The 13046-nt window shown below is 40.0% G+C and overlaps 1 protein-coding gene across 3 annotated transcripts in view; it reads left to right on the top strand.

Moving 5' to 3' along the window:
* Positions 1 to 13046, top strand: part of CDC20B (cell division cycle 20B) — a 68980-nt gene that overhangs the window by 47860 nt on the left and 8074 nt on the right. For 2 of the 3 annotated variants that reach the window (XM_086361701.1, XM_086361700.1), the window contains one exon: positions 438 to 1960. In XM_086361701.1, coding sequence (XP_086217827.1) covers positions 438 to 751 — 314 coding nt within the window. In that variant the 3' untranslated portion in view covers positions 752 to 1960. Of the gene's footprint in view, positions 1 to 437; positions 2027 to 4186; positions 4413 to 10077; positions 10204 to 11310; positions 11429 to 13046 lie in introns of those variants that run through there. The other variant, XM_086361703.1, reaches the window with a different exon arrangement.

The raw sequence follows: 13046 nt of genomic DNA, 5'->3' as shown, positions 1-13046 counted from the left end.
TTTACTGTAGTTAGGTTGTCTTTTGATTAGAAATGATGGTGGCAACTCTCATCTGTATAGTCTAGGTCCAAGGATGTTTCCATAAGAATTACGTGCTTTTAAACTTTAATGATCTGTTAGATGAAATCCATGTATTAATTATAATGGTAGATGAAACTGACAAGTTTTTTAAATGCTTCTAAATAAATATATATGAGCATAAATGATAAGCATTATTGCTTATCTTGATGCAAGCATTATTGTGTATCTTGATATAAGATTCTATTCCAGCTTTCATTTTTGAACTTCTAATGATCTGATTGGATCCATGATTCTGTTTTTCAGCTGACCGTGGGGAAATCATTAATCTTTCTCCTCTACCTATAAGTAAAGTTGTTTATTTGAAAATAATTTTATTTGGCTGTATAATCACCCCAATCTGAAATGCTCTCTTATAGATCTGAATATCCTGGACTGGAATTTTCAAAATCTTATTGCCATAGCCCTTGGATCTTCTGTATACATCTGGAATGGGGATAATCACAACAGAATTGAAAATATGTACTTCAGTCTCCCTTGTAACTACGTGTCTTCTGTGTCCTGGATGACAGAGGGGACCTGCCTGGCTGTTGGTACCAGCGAGGGAGAAATACAAGTACTGGGCAGCGTTTCTGTCTCACAGTGTGTTCTCTATAGTGGCGGGATAACCAAAGTTGACTTTTTTAAAGCTTTTTTTTTTTTTTATATGGACCATTTAAAAAATCTTTATTGAATTTGGTACAGCATTGCTTCTGTTTTATGTTCTGTTTCTTTGGCTGCAGGGCATATAGGATCTTAGCCCCCTGATCAGGGATCAAGCCCATACCTTCTGCATTGGAAGGCAAAGTCTTGACCACTGGATCACTAGGGAAGTCCCTAAGATTTACTTTTAATAACAGATCGACTATTTAATAAAATAAAGAAACTTATAGTAGATGTGGTACTTGAAGCTATGGGGCGTAAGAGGATATGCCATTCTGGGGTCTTCCCTGAATGCTGTTTAATGAGGATGTAGGCATACTCTGCTTTGTTTTTTCACACAATCTTTCTTTGTGTCACATTTCCTTTTATCCCCTCACTTTTTTCTCTCAAACTAAAGTTGGGCTTATGAGATCCCCAGTTTTTAGAACTCTGAAGAGAAATCCTAAAACTGAAATAGATAATCTTCCAGTCCTCCTTTCTTACCTAAAGCCAAAATCAGAAGTAGAGTTACTTAAAAGTAGTGAATTTTTTTCTAATAGGCTCTCTAAAATGGGAGCTTAGCAAGTTTCATCAATCTATCTAATTTCTCATGTATTATTATTATTGTTTATTAGCAACAGATAAACAATATTGCTTGGGTGCCCAATGACTTTGGAGGGCCACAGATGGCTCTACTGTTTTTTTCATCTCTGTAATGAGCCTATGAGGGTCCTGTCATGATTTCTTCTTATGCCAAAGTTTTCATTCTTAATATGGGTTAGAATATCATTTTTAGCTGGCAGGAAAGGAGTCTCTTAGCAGTAAATGGAATTCCTGACCCTAGAAATTGTGTAGGCACTCAAATTTTATTTGTTGATAACTGTAGGTGGATTTCCAGCTTTGGAATTCCCATAGTTTGAAGGAACTAGAAGTGTCAAATAGTGATTCTCAACCTTTTGCAGTTGACTGAATTCACCTAAGAAACTTTAAAATAAATGCCGTACGCCCAGGATCTTACTCCCACCATTGAATCAGAATGTCTAGCACCCGAACTCTGCTCCCGAGATGATCCAAATATGCAGACAGCATTGAAAACTGCTTTAGGGTTAGAGGTGCTGAACTTTCACTTAGCACGAGGGCTGGCTGTATCAAGACTAACTGGCTGTTAGCCCTTTGAGAAGATTGTGGGTTGTGAAAATGCTAATTAATCATGCTTTTTCATTTTTTTTCAGTTATGGGATGTGGTCACTAAAAAGCGACTGAGAAATATGCTTGGCCATTTGTCAGTAGTTGGGGCTCTAAGCTGGAATCACTATATCCTCAGCAGGTGAGAAGCATCTTATTGGAACCGATTATGTTTGCATCACCAATTGATTACAGGTGAACAGAACTATAAAATTTGAAACCAAAGTAAAACCAAACAGACATGATTAGTAACAGTCATGATCCTACCATAACTGTCAGCTGTTCAGACCTTCTGATGCTATAAGTGGTCCAGTGGCCACGTGTACCATGGTGGCTCTGTGTCTGCAGCGTGTACTCGTACTGGGATTGTGAGGTTCAAAATCACAGGTGAAATGATTGTTAAAGTAAAATGTAAAACTCTGTTTAAGCTGAAAGTTGCTCTGTATACTTGCTAGAGGGATATTTTGTTGAAATCAGTATTTATTGCTGTCAGTATCACTAATGTGAAATATGTTAAGCTTTCTGGGGGCATAATTCCAATTCACAAACCCACAGAGGTTAGAGCTGGAAGGAACCTCATAGAATAACCAGTTCAGTGATTCTCAAACTTGACCCTGTGTCAGAATGGCCTCGAATGCTCCTCAAAACCCAGATTGCTGCCCTCTCTCTGAGAATTTGAGATTCAGTAGGTCTGATGTTGGGCTGATAATATGCATTTCTAATTTCACAAGTGATGTTGATGCTTCCTCACTTTTGAGAACTACTGATTTAGTTGTCTAACTGCTTCTTTTTGACTAGAAAAGTTAAATGACTTGTTCCTGTGAGCCCACATAATCAGTCTAAATATTTATTTAATAAGTCATTCATCTTCATACTGTATTTCTTAAATAAAACTCAGAGCCTTCTATAATTTCTTTCAGTAGCTCAGACGTAAATTGAGATTTCAAAACTTTGTGATTATAGCCAAACTTAAAACTGCTGCTGCTGCTGCTAAGTCGCTTAACTTAAAACTACTTACGCAAAATGCCCTTGTAAAGGAATAAATACTTACCCTGAGGCGTTGTTGCAGCCAAATCAATTCTATACTTGGGTTCCTTTTACAATCTACGCTGTGTAAGTTTAGTTTCATTATCCATGAGGAATATGAGCAAAATATTTTCTTAAAATAATAGCAGCTAAAGCGTCTGCCTGTAATGCGGGAGACCTGGGTTTGATCCCTGGATTGGGAAGATCCTCTGGAGAAGGAAATGGCAACCCACTCCAGTACTCTTGCCTGGAAAATCCCATGGATGGAGGAACTTGGTAGGCTGCAGCCTATGGGTTTGCAAAGAGTTGGACACGAGTAAGCGACTTCACTTTCAAAATGTTTGGAGTACTCTGTGCCAGGAACTGTGCTAACTCTTGTTGTGTATAACTGTGTTTTAATCCCTGCAATAATACTACAAAGTGGTTTATATCCCCCGCACCCTCTTTTTTTGAGGAGTAAACTGAGACAGCAGCCTAAAGTCACGTGGTTAGCATAAGGGGAAGAGTCAGGCTTTGAACCAAGTGGTCTGGCTGCAGAGTCTATATAGTTCATCAGAATGCTATTCAGGGCTGAGCCTAAGTAGTTTTTTAAAAATCTGACACTGGACTTTGAGAAATTTCAAGAAATAATTGTAGGCACTTATTTATTTTCTCCTTGGAGAAAACTAGTGCAGAAATTATTATCAGTATCACTCATTATCTTTGAGTGATAGGACCTTTATCATCATTTGGATCCAAATTTGGATCCAGTGATTTTGAATCATATTGCAGTTTGTTGTGACTTGCAGATAGTTTTATTATCTTTTTATATGATAGTAGAATGAACAAGTAGATTTGCAGATTAATAGAAAAAGGAAATAATACGTTTCTATGTCTAACATATATATGGTATATACACCATTTCATTGAGATAATATGAGGTATTGAATTCCAGAAAAGTAATATTTCCTGTGTCCAATACATAAACTACTATCTGGGAAAATATGATAATCTTCTAAATTTATTTTTTCCATGCCTGTCTGTATCATATTGAAGCCATTGGAGATATCTATCAAAGGATATATTTTTAATATCCAGATTTGAAACTGTCAGACAAATCTACTTGTGAGAAGAATCACCCAGACAGAATACTCCACTCTTATTAAGTCAAGAAATGTCTATGTTTTGAATCTATCCTAAGGGGTTTTTCGGGAGTGTGAACAGTACTTCATGTTATGCTTATACAGCAGTAGGGCTCAAGTTCTCTGTCCTAACCTGCCCCTTTACCTCTTGGCAGTGGATCGAGACTGGGCCGTGTTTATCATCACGACGTTCGGGTAGCCCAACACCATGTTGGAACTCTTCAACACACACAAGCTGTGTGTGGTCTGAAGTGGGCTCTGGGTGGCAGGCTGCTTTCCAGTGGCTGTAGTGATGGACTGCTAACTATATGGCCCTATGATCCAGGTGCAAATGCACAGGGTCCCCCACTAAAAGTCATACATCAATCTACAGCAGTCAAGGTAAGAAATTCAACAGTTTTGAAAGGTATGCTTGAGCTGGTGGTTAAGCATGGGATCATCTGGTATAAAGGGTAGTTAAAATATTGCTTTGCTAAAGTGACAGGCAAACGCTGTCTTGCAGAGAGCTGCTTCCTGCAAGGAGCTGCTTATATTCTTAGATGTCGTATCAGAAATACAGTGAATTGAACTAAGATATTGTCGACTACAAACTGGCACTTGCCATTGGCTATTGCCATCTGCCTCTATAAGAATTAAATCATGTACTGCTGCAGCTGCTAATTTTCAATTCCCCCTGAAGGATTTCTCTGGTGGCTCAGATGGTGAAGAATCTGCCTGCAATGTGGGAGACCCAGGTTTGATCCCTACGTCAGGAAGATCCCCTGAAGAAGGGAATGCCTACCCACTCCAGTATTCTTGCCTGGAGAATCCCATGGACAGAGGAGCCTGGCAGGCTACAGTCCACAGGATCACAGTCGGACATGACTGAAGCGACTTAGTGTACTGTGAAAGGAGTTCAGGGTGAAAAACAGAAATGAAACAGTGTTCTTGGGGAAAGCAGGCAGAACAGGTCTTCAGAGAGTTCAGGAGCTGATTTTTTGAGCCCAGTTCTTATATCTCCCACATCTAGAAAAGCACTAAAATCCTTCATGGTCATGACTACTCCTTGTGACTAGCAGAAACCTTCTGCAGAAAATAGGTGCTTGAGTGTATGTCCTCACCAAGATCACATATATACTGACCTTCCTTCTACCTCTTTGGAGGAGTTTCTCAGAGGTATCTGAGCTGCTGTCTCCTGGGCTATCATCCTCATTTTGCCCCGTGTAAAACTTACAACTCTTCCTGCTGTGCATTTTTTTTAAGTTGACAATAGAGTTTCTGGAAACCTGAACAAGTCAGGCCTTGTGGCATCTACTACCCGGGGAATCATAGAAACAGTCACTAGTGTAAATGTTCTCACAGGCACTGCAGGCTAGCCAATTAATTTAAGAGCAGACTTCAGATGTTGACATCTGTGTGATTCTGCCCGTGAGGAGCTTCTAGTTTTGCCAAAACAGCTTGGTTGTAGTAAAAGCTAATTAGAAATAGGGTACTGAAGAGAATGATTACTAATAAATATAAAAAATACTAATATTCATCCTGTGATAAAACTGAGGTTCCTAGGCTCAAGAGAATTTCTCAGCCTCTTCAAATTAGATGCAAAATTTTGTGTTTACTGAAATAGCTCTCTTATTCAGCCCAGCAAGGGGTGTAATAGAATGGTTATTTGAAAAAGACAATTAAGGCAGATATAGATAAGATATAGAACATATATATTGTAAATATTTAATTTCAATTTATTTTATTCAACAAATATTTTATTTCAACTCAGTTTTAATTTCAAAATTAAATTGTACATTTATTCATAATACAACGCCAAGGTCTTTAGTTTGAATGAAGTTTGGCTGGTTAGAGTTCTTCACTGTCTTTCTTGTATGAACTACAATCATATTTCATTGTCTGTGGTTTCTAATTATATTTATTCTGATACCTATTATTATGTAACAAATTACCCTGAGTCCTAGTGGCTGGCTTAGCATAATTATTTTATTATCTTTTATGGTTTCTGTGGGTCAGACTTTGGGAAGGGCTCTTCTGAGCAGTTCTGGCTCAGGATCTCTCATGAGGTTGCAGTCAGACAGTGACTGAAGCTGGAAGTGCTAGGAGCTGGGGCAGTGTTGGCTGGCCAGTCATCCTTCCCTCTTCATGTGGTCTCAGAGCTTCTCTACATCATTTGGGTAGTCTTACCACATGGGCTTCCTTACCACGTGGCTGCCTTAAGGGAGGTGGACTTCGTGGTTCAGGGCAAGAGGGCCAGTGCTTCAGAGAGCAAGGTGCAAGTGGCCTCCTTAGGGGAAGCACACTGACTGAAACCGCCCACTCTGCCCAGGCACCATAGTAACCGTTTGCATGAGTTGTTTTAGGACAGGAGGTCCTGGTAAGGAAGGCGGAACTAATAAGCCACCACCAACTGGAAGAGTTCAGGAAAGGTCAAAAGGAGACACCACAGGTCCGACTACCTCCCAGAATCCTTCTCTCTGGCATCCATCTTGGCTGAACAAGGTGTGCACCACCAGGAAGGACTCTTGAGTCAGAATGATTGGCTAAAGACAACCCAGAAACTAATCTCCTCACCATAAAAACAGAGACTATGAGCCACTGGCAGAGCTGTTCTCCTGGGTTCCCTTACCCTACTGCTCTCCACCCGGGTGCCCTTTCCCAATAAAATCTCTTGTTTTGTCAGCACATGTGTCTCCTCGGACAATGCATTTCTGAGTATTAGATAAGAGCCCAGTTTCAGGCCCTGGAAGGGTTCCCCGTTCCAGCAACAGCATCACCTTTTATGACCCAATTCCAGAAGCCATGTAGTGACACTTTTGGTGCATTCAGTTGTTTGCAAGCCAGTCCCAAGCCCTCCCACATTCAAAGGGAGGAGAATGAGATTCTACATATTGATGGAGGATGTTGGCAAAGTTCTAGATGGGCAAGTGGGATGGGAGATTAATTTTTAATGATAAATGAGCTTAAACTGAGGATGAGATTAGTGTACTCATCTGATCCTAGTGTTGTAAAACGTTACTACTATTTGGAAAAATCTATGTCAGCACTTCTGAAGCTTGGAATTTACCTAAAAAATAATATATTGGAAACAAAGACATATGCCAGAATATATTCATTAGAGTATTGTTTATAAAAACGAACAATACAACCCCCTCCTCTCCCGCCCCACAACTTTCTCCAAAAAGCTCAACCCAACCCAGTGCAAACCAAATGAAAATAAGATGATCATCAGGGAATTCCTTGGTGGTATGGTGGTTAGGACTCTGCGCTTCTACTGCTGGGGACCCGGGTTTGATCCCTTGTTGGCAAACTAAGATCTCACAAGCTGCACGTGGTGCAGCCAAAAAAATATTGCCATTTGGAACAAAAAACAAGTGAAAAAAAATCAACCTGAGTGTAGCATTAGAACAAACATTAATTAGAGTATAATAACATGATATAATATTGTGGGATAATTAAAAATTATAATTTTGAAAAAATGTTAAACATGGGAAACTGTATAAGTGAAAACATCAGAATTAGCAATAGTAATTTATAACTAAAGAATAGGCAATTTTATTTTCTAAACTGTATTAGTGAGAGGGTTAACAGCCTTGGCAGGAAGGCCAGAGGTCCCCAGGTGGCAGGAGGAAATAAACTGCAAGTGGCAGAAGTTTTTTTTTTTTTTTTTTTTTTCTTTTCTCTTCTAATCCTGTCTTGTCATGGCAACACCTGGTTCAACCTGAACTTAACTTTTCTCAAGCCTTGAGCTAAACAGTGTGATTTTTCTTATGGAAATGTTAACATAGCTTTTCTTAAGCTATGTTAATGAAACTATGCATTTGCCTTGGAATCTGCCTTTCTTCAAGCCAGGCTTCAGCAATACGTGAACCGTGAACTTCCTGATGTTCAAGCTGGTTTTAGAAAAGGCAGAGGAACCAGAGATCAAATTGCCAACATCTGCTGGATCATGGAAAAAGCAAGAGAGTTCCTGAAAAACATCTATTTCTGCTTTATTGACTATGCCAAAGCCTTTGACTGTGTGGATCACAATAAACTGTGGAAAATTCTTCAAGAGGTGGGAATACCAGACCGCCTGATCTGCCTCTTGAGAAATCTGTATGCAGGTCAGGAAGCAAAAGTTAGAGCTGGACATGGAACAACAGACTGGTTCCAAATAGGAAAAGGAGTACGTCAAGGCTGTATATTGTCACCCTGCTTGTTTAACTTATATGCAGAGTACATCATGAGAAACGCTGGACTGGAAGAAACACAAGCTGGAATCAAGATTGCCAGGAGAAATATAAATAACCTCAGATATACATATGACACCACCCTTATGGCAAAAAGTGAAGAGGAACTAAAAAGCCTCTTGATGAAAGTGAAAGAGGTGAGTGAAAAAGTTGGCTTAAAGCTCAACATTCAGAAAACGAATATCATGGCATCTGGTCCCATCACTTCATGGGAAATAGATGGGGAAACAGTGGAAACAGTGTCAGACTTTACTTTTTTGGGCTTCAAAATCACTGCAGATGGTGACTGCAGCCATAAAATTAAAAGATGCTTACTCCTTGGAAGGAAAGTTATGTCCAACCTAGATAGCATATTCAAAAGCAGAGACATTACTTTGCCAACAAAGGTCCATCTAGTCAAGGCTATGGTTTTTCCTGTGGTCATGTATGGATGTGAGAGTTGGACTGTGAAGAAGGCTGAGCGCCGAAGAATTGATGCTTTTGAACTGTGGTGTTGGAGAAGCCTCTTGAGAGTCCCTTGGACTGCAAGGAGATCCAACCAGTCCATTCTGAAGGAGATCAGCCCTGGGATTTCTTTGGAGGGAATGATGCTAAAGCTGAAACTGCAGTACTTTGGCCACCTCATGCGAAGAGTTGACTCATTGGAAAAGACTCTGATGCTGTGGGAGGGATTGGGGGCAGGAGGAGAAGGGGACGACAGAGGATGAGATGGCTGGATGGCATCACTGACTCGATGGACGTGAGTCTGAGTGAACTCCAGGAGTTGGTGATGGACAGGGAGGCCTGGCGTACTGCGATTCATGGGGTTGCAAAGAGTCGGACACAACTGAGCGACTGAACTGAACTGAACTGTCTTTCTTCAAATTGGTTTGCCTAAGACTCAAACCTTGAACTGATAATAGATCAACAAACCAGTATGTCTTACTCATGGAAATATTCTCTTAAGCTATGTTAAGGAAGCGTATTTGCTTGGAAATCTGCCTTTCTTCAAGATTCATGTCAGTTGCTTCATGACTGGGGATGACTCACTTTGTGTCAGTGCTATCTCAAATGCATGTTGTGGGAGAGGGGCCTGGTGCAGCTCTCTCAGTTTTGAGGTGTTCCTTTATCTGATTAGCAAGTTGCTAACAGTTGCTAACACCTTGCTAACAAGTTGCTAACACCTTGCTCAAAGCTAGCAAGGGAGCACTGATACTGTCCCCTTCTGATGTTTATGTCAGAAGCTTTCTCTGTCTATTTTATACTTCAGTAAAGCTTTGCTACACAAAAGCTCTGAGTGATCAAGCCTTGTCTCTGGCCCTGGATCGAATCCCTCTCTTCCAAAAGACACGAATCCTGGTGTCGTTCACAGCTCGTAGCAGCAACCTTTTATTAGGATTTGAAACATAAGATTTTTTGTGTTGCGAGCAAGCAGGTATAGCTCTCCGTTCTCTTCTGTTCTCTTCTCTGACCTAGAACCTAAGGACACAGGTAGACAAACCAGAGGAAGACTGCATTTTGTAATCAGATTCTAGAGGTACATGTCAAATATTTTAGCAGCAGATTTTTTGCCCCAGAGGATATGTTGAATGTAGCTTTTCAAACATATTATTGTGTACTTTTTCTGTTTGAAATACTTGCACTTGTTACCTAAATTTGAAGAAGATGACAATAGGTGATTTCTAGTCCATGAGAAGTAATCTCTGGAGAGGGCAGTAGCTCTTGCCTTTGGATCAGAGGTTTTGGAGATCTGCCATGGGGGCACACCTCTGGAACCTCTGGTTATATGTGTGCATCTCATTCATGAGTTCATCTCCAAAGCTGACCTGCCTGTGTGATTATTTGGAACTTTAAAGGCCATTGATTGGTGTCCCTGGCAGACTGAAGTCCTTGCTGTTGGAGGAGGAATGAAGGATGGACGCTTACACATCCTGGACATAAGTACTGGGCAGAGCATCCAAACCCCAAGCACAGACTCACAGGTAAATGTCTTTCCTGGAGTTCACCTTCATTCTGATCTTCTAGAATCTTGTGAAACTAATATACAATAGAGCATAGGACCCAGACACACCTCTCTTTAGCTGCTGAGTCTATAGGAGTTTCAGCTCCTAAGAGTTTCCTTTTGTAAAACCCTTTTCACCTGTGAGTTGCAAGTTAATTTAACTTGTGTATCTTTTTTTTTTTTTTTTTTCCATTTTCTTTCTCAGCTCTGCTTTAACTGTGAAAATTGGGAACAGTCTGGCTGGACAGTGATCATGCTGTTGTTGTTCAGTCGCTAAGTTGTATCCGACTCTGCAACTCCATGGACCACAGCACACCAGACTTCCCTGTCCGTCACTAACTCCCTGAGTTTCCTCAAACTCATGTCCTTTGAGTTGATCATGCCATCCAACCATCTCATCCTCTGTCATCCCCTTCTCCTCCTGCCTCAGTCTTTCCCAGCATCAGGGTCTTTTCTAATGAGTCAGTTCTTTGTATCAGGTGGCCAAAGTATTGGAGCTTCAGCTTCAGCATCAGTCCTTCTAATGAATATTCAGGGTTGATTTCCTTTAGGATTGACTGGTTTAATCTCCTTGCAGTCCAAGGGTCTCTTAAAAGTCTTCTCCAGCACCACAATTCGAAAACATCAATTCTTCGATGTTCAGCCTTCTTTATGGTCAACTGTCACATCCACACATGACTACTGGATAAACCATAGGTTTGACTATATGGACCTTTGTCGGCAAAGTGATGTCTCTGCTTTTTAACACACTGTCTTGTTTTGTCATAGCTTTACTTCCAAGGAGAAAGTGTCTTTTCATTTAATGGCTTCAGTCACTGGCTGCAGTAACTTTGGAGCTCAAGAAAATAAAATAATCGTAGTCCACTTCAATTCATAGGTTCATCGTGCCTAAGTCTCTTTGTACATTTAGTTTTTTGTTGCTTTGGGATAAACTTACCTGGAACTAACGTAATTCCTCTAATAGCCTAACCCTATAATGTAGACTGGAAGTAGATGTGGACAGAACATACTGCCTAAACTTAGTTTAAAATGCATTCAATGAATCAGAAATTGCCATAATTCTTTATTTTGGGGATCATTATTACAGATTTGTTCCCTAACCTGGCTACCTAAGACAAAGGAGATTGCAACTGGCCAAGGTTCTCCCAAGAATGATGTGACTATGTGGACCTGTCCTGGTCTGGCCAGGTCACGTGGATTTTTTGGTAAGTATATAGGTAGGTAAAATGACATGTACCTATTGCAAGGTGAGCTGTTATTGGCGGAAAAAGCCATGAATGGAAGATTTTCTTCTTCTGGTTCTTTGAAGTATATATTTTATTAGGGGGGAAAACCCTACTTACCACATCTCAGGGATAGATGAGTGTTTCTGAATTTGACTAAGATTGTTCATCACTTACAATGGTCATTTTTTTTTTTGCATACGTGTAGGGATAATGAAGTGATAATTGTGGGAAGTTTTCAAACTGTGTTTCTGAATTCTGGAGTTAGCATTGTAACTCATTTTACCCTATTTGGAAGAAGAACCAGCAGTGCTAAAATGTGTGGAAGATAAGAAAATATGCAAAGGGTGAGACATTATTCATGCGGGGAGACCATTCCAGAGCATGAGATTCTGGGGGAGCCTCTGCCCTTTCAAGACAGACTGATGTTGTTTCCTGGTGTGGTTCTGTAAACACTTACTGGCTACTTCTTGAGAGCAAGACCCCATGATGGAGAACAAGACTCGGGCCTTGTTCTCAAGAGTCTTAAACTATCTTTGTGTGCAATCTGAAATATTAAGGGGGGCTGAGGAAAATAGAAGTGTTGGTTATTGAAGGAACAGGGCACTGACATCCAGTCTCTTGTAGACCTCTGATTATATATTCTGTCTTCTTCCTCTTGCCACTCATTTTCTGATCATCCCTGAAATGTATTTATTCAACATTTATTTATTAATATTAAGCATCTATTATGTACCAGGCAATTTTGATGGTGCTGGGCATACACAGGTGAACCAGACAGACAATATCCTTGCCCTCATGGAGCCTATACTTCTGTGGGAGAAGATAGACAAAAGTCAAATATATACGATATTAGGTGGTGATGATGCCATGACTCTCTGGAGATTCTGAGAATGTTATTTGGCAATGACAAAACACCTCAACAGAGAGTCTTCCTGCTTCTGCTGCTCAGCCTGGCTGGAGCTCTGGTTAGCCTCAAAATAACTTTCTGTCCTTCAGCTGTTATACTGTGTGACTTAGTGAATAAAAATACAGACAGCTCTTGACAGAGCCACTTCAGTGCCAGAATGGGTATAGGAGAAGCGTGAGGTGGTCTTTGGCATATAGTGATTACAAGTAACCAGACCTTTTTAGTTTAAGGAAACATATTAAATCAAGCCTTAAAACTTAGGTGGGAGTACTGATAGATAACTTTTGCATGAATTTGCTGATGCTCAGAATAAAGGTATTAGTGCTTTTATTATTTTTTCATTTATCTGGTCATAATAAGTTATACTTTTTAGTTTTAATGATTTGTGAATTTTTTTAATATTAGACAGCAGAGAGTATATTTAACCCTTCCTCCTTCCTGCAAAATGTTTTTGGTTAGAGAAGATGCAGTTAATTTTGAACTTTTAGACACTGATTTTCGTCTCTAACTCAGTAGTTTCTTCTATGTACAATATTTCCCCAAAGTATTTAGGAGGAAGATTGTTTTACAAATGCACATCATATGGTCAGATATATTTGGAAATTCTGAGTTAAATAAGAACAGTTTTTCTTTCTTAATTATGTCTCAAAGCCTTTGATACATTATGTGTGTTGGGAATCTCCAAGAGGA

This window comes from Bos grunniens, chromosome 20, assembly GCF_055505025.1.
Source record: "Bos grunniens cultivar Pamir isolate PY7600 chromosome 20, Bosgru_T2T1.0, whole genome shotgun sequence".
Taxonomy (NCBI): Eukaryota; Metazoa; Chordata; class Mammalia; order Artiodactyla; family Bovidae; genus Bos; species Bos grunniens.
This window is presented reverse-complemented; position numbering and strand designations above follow the sequence as displayed.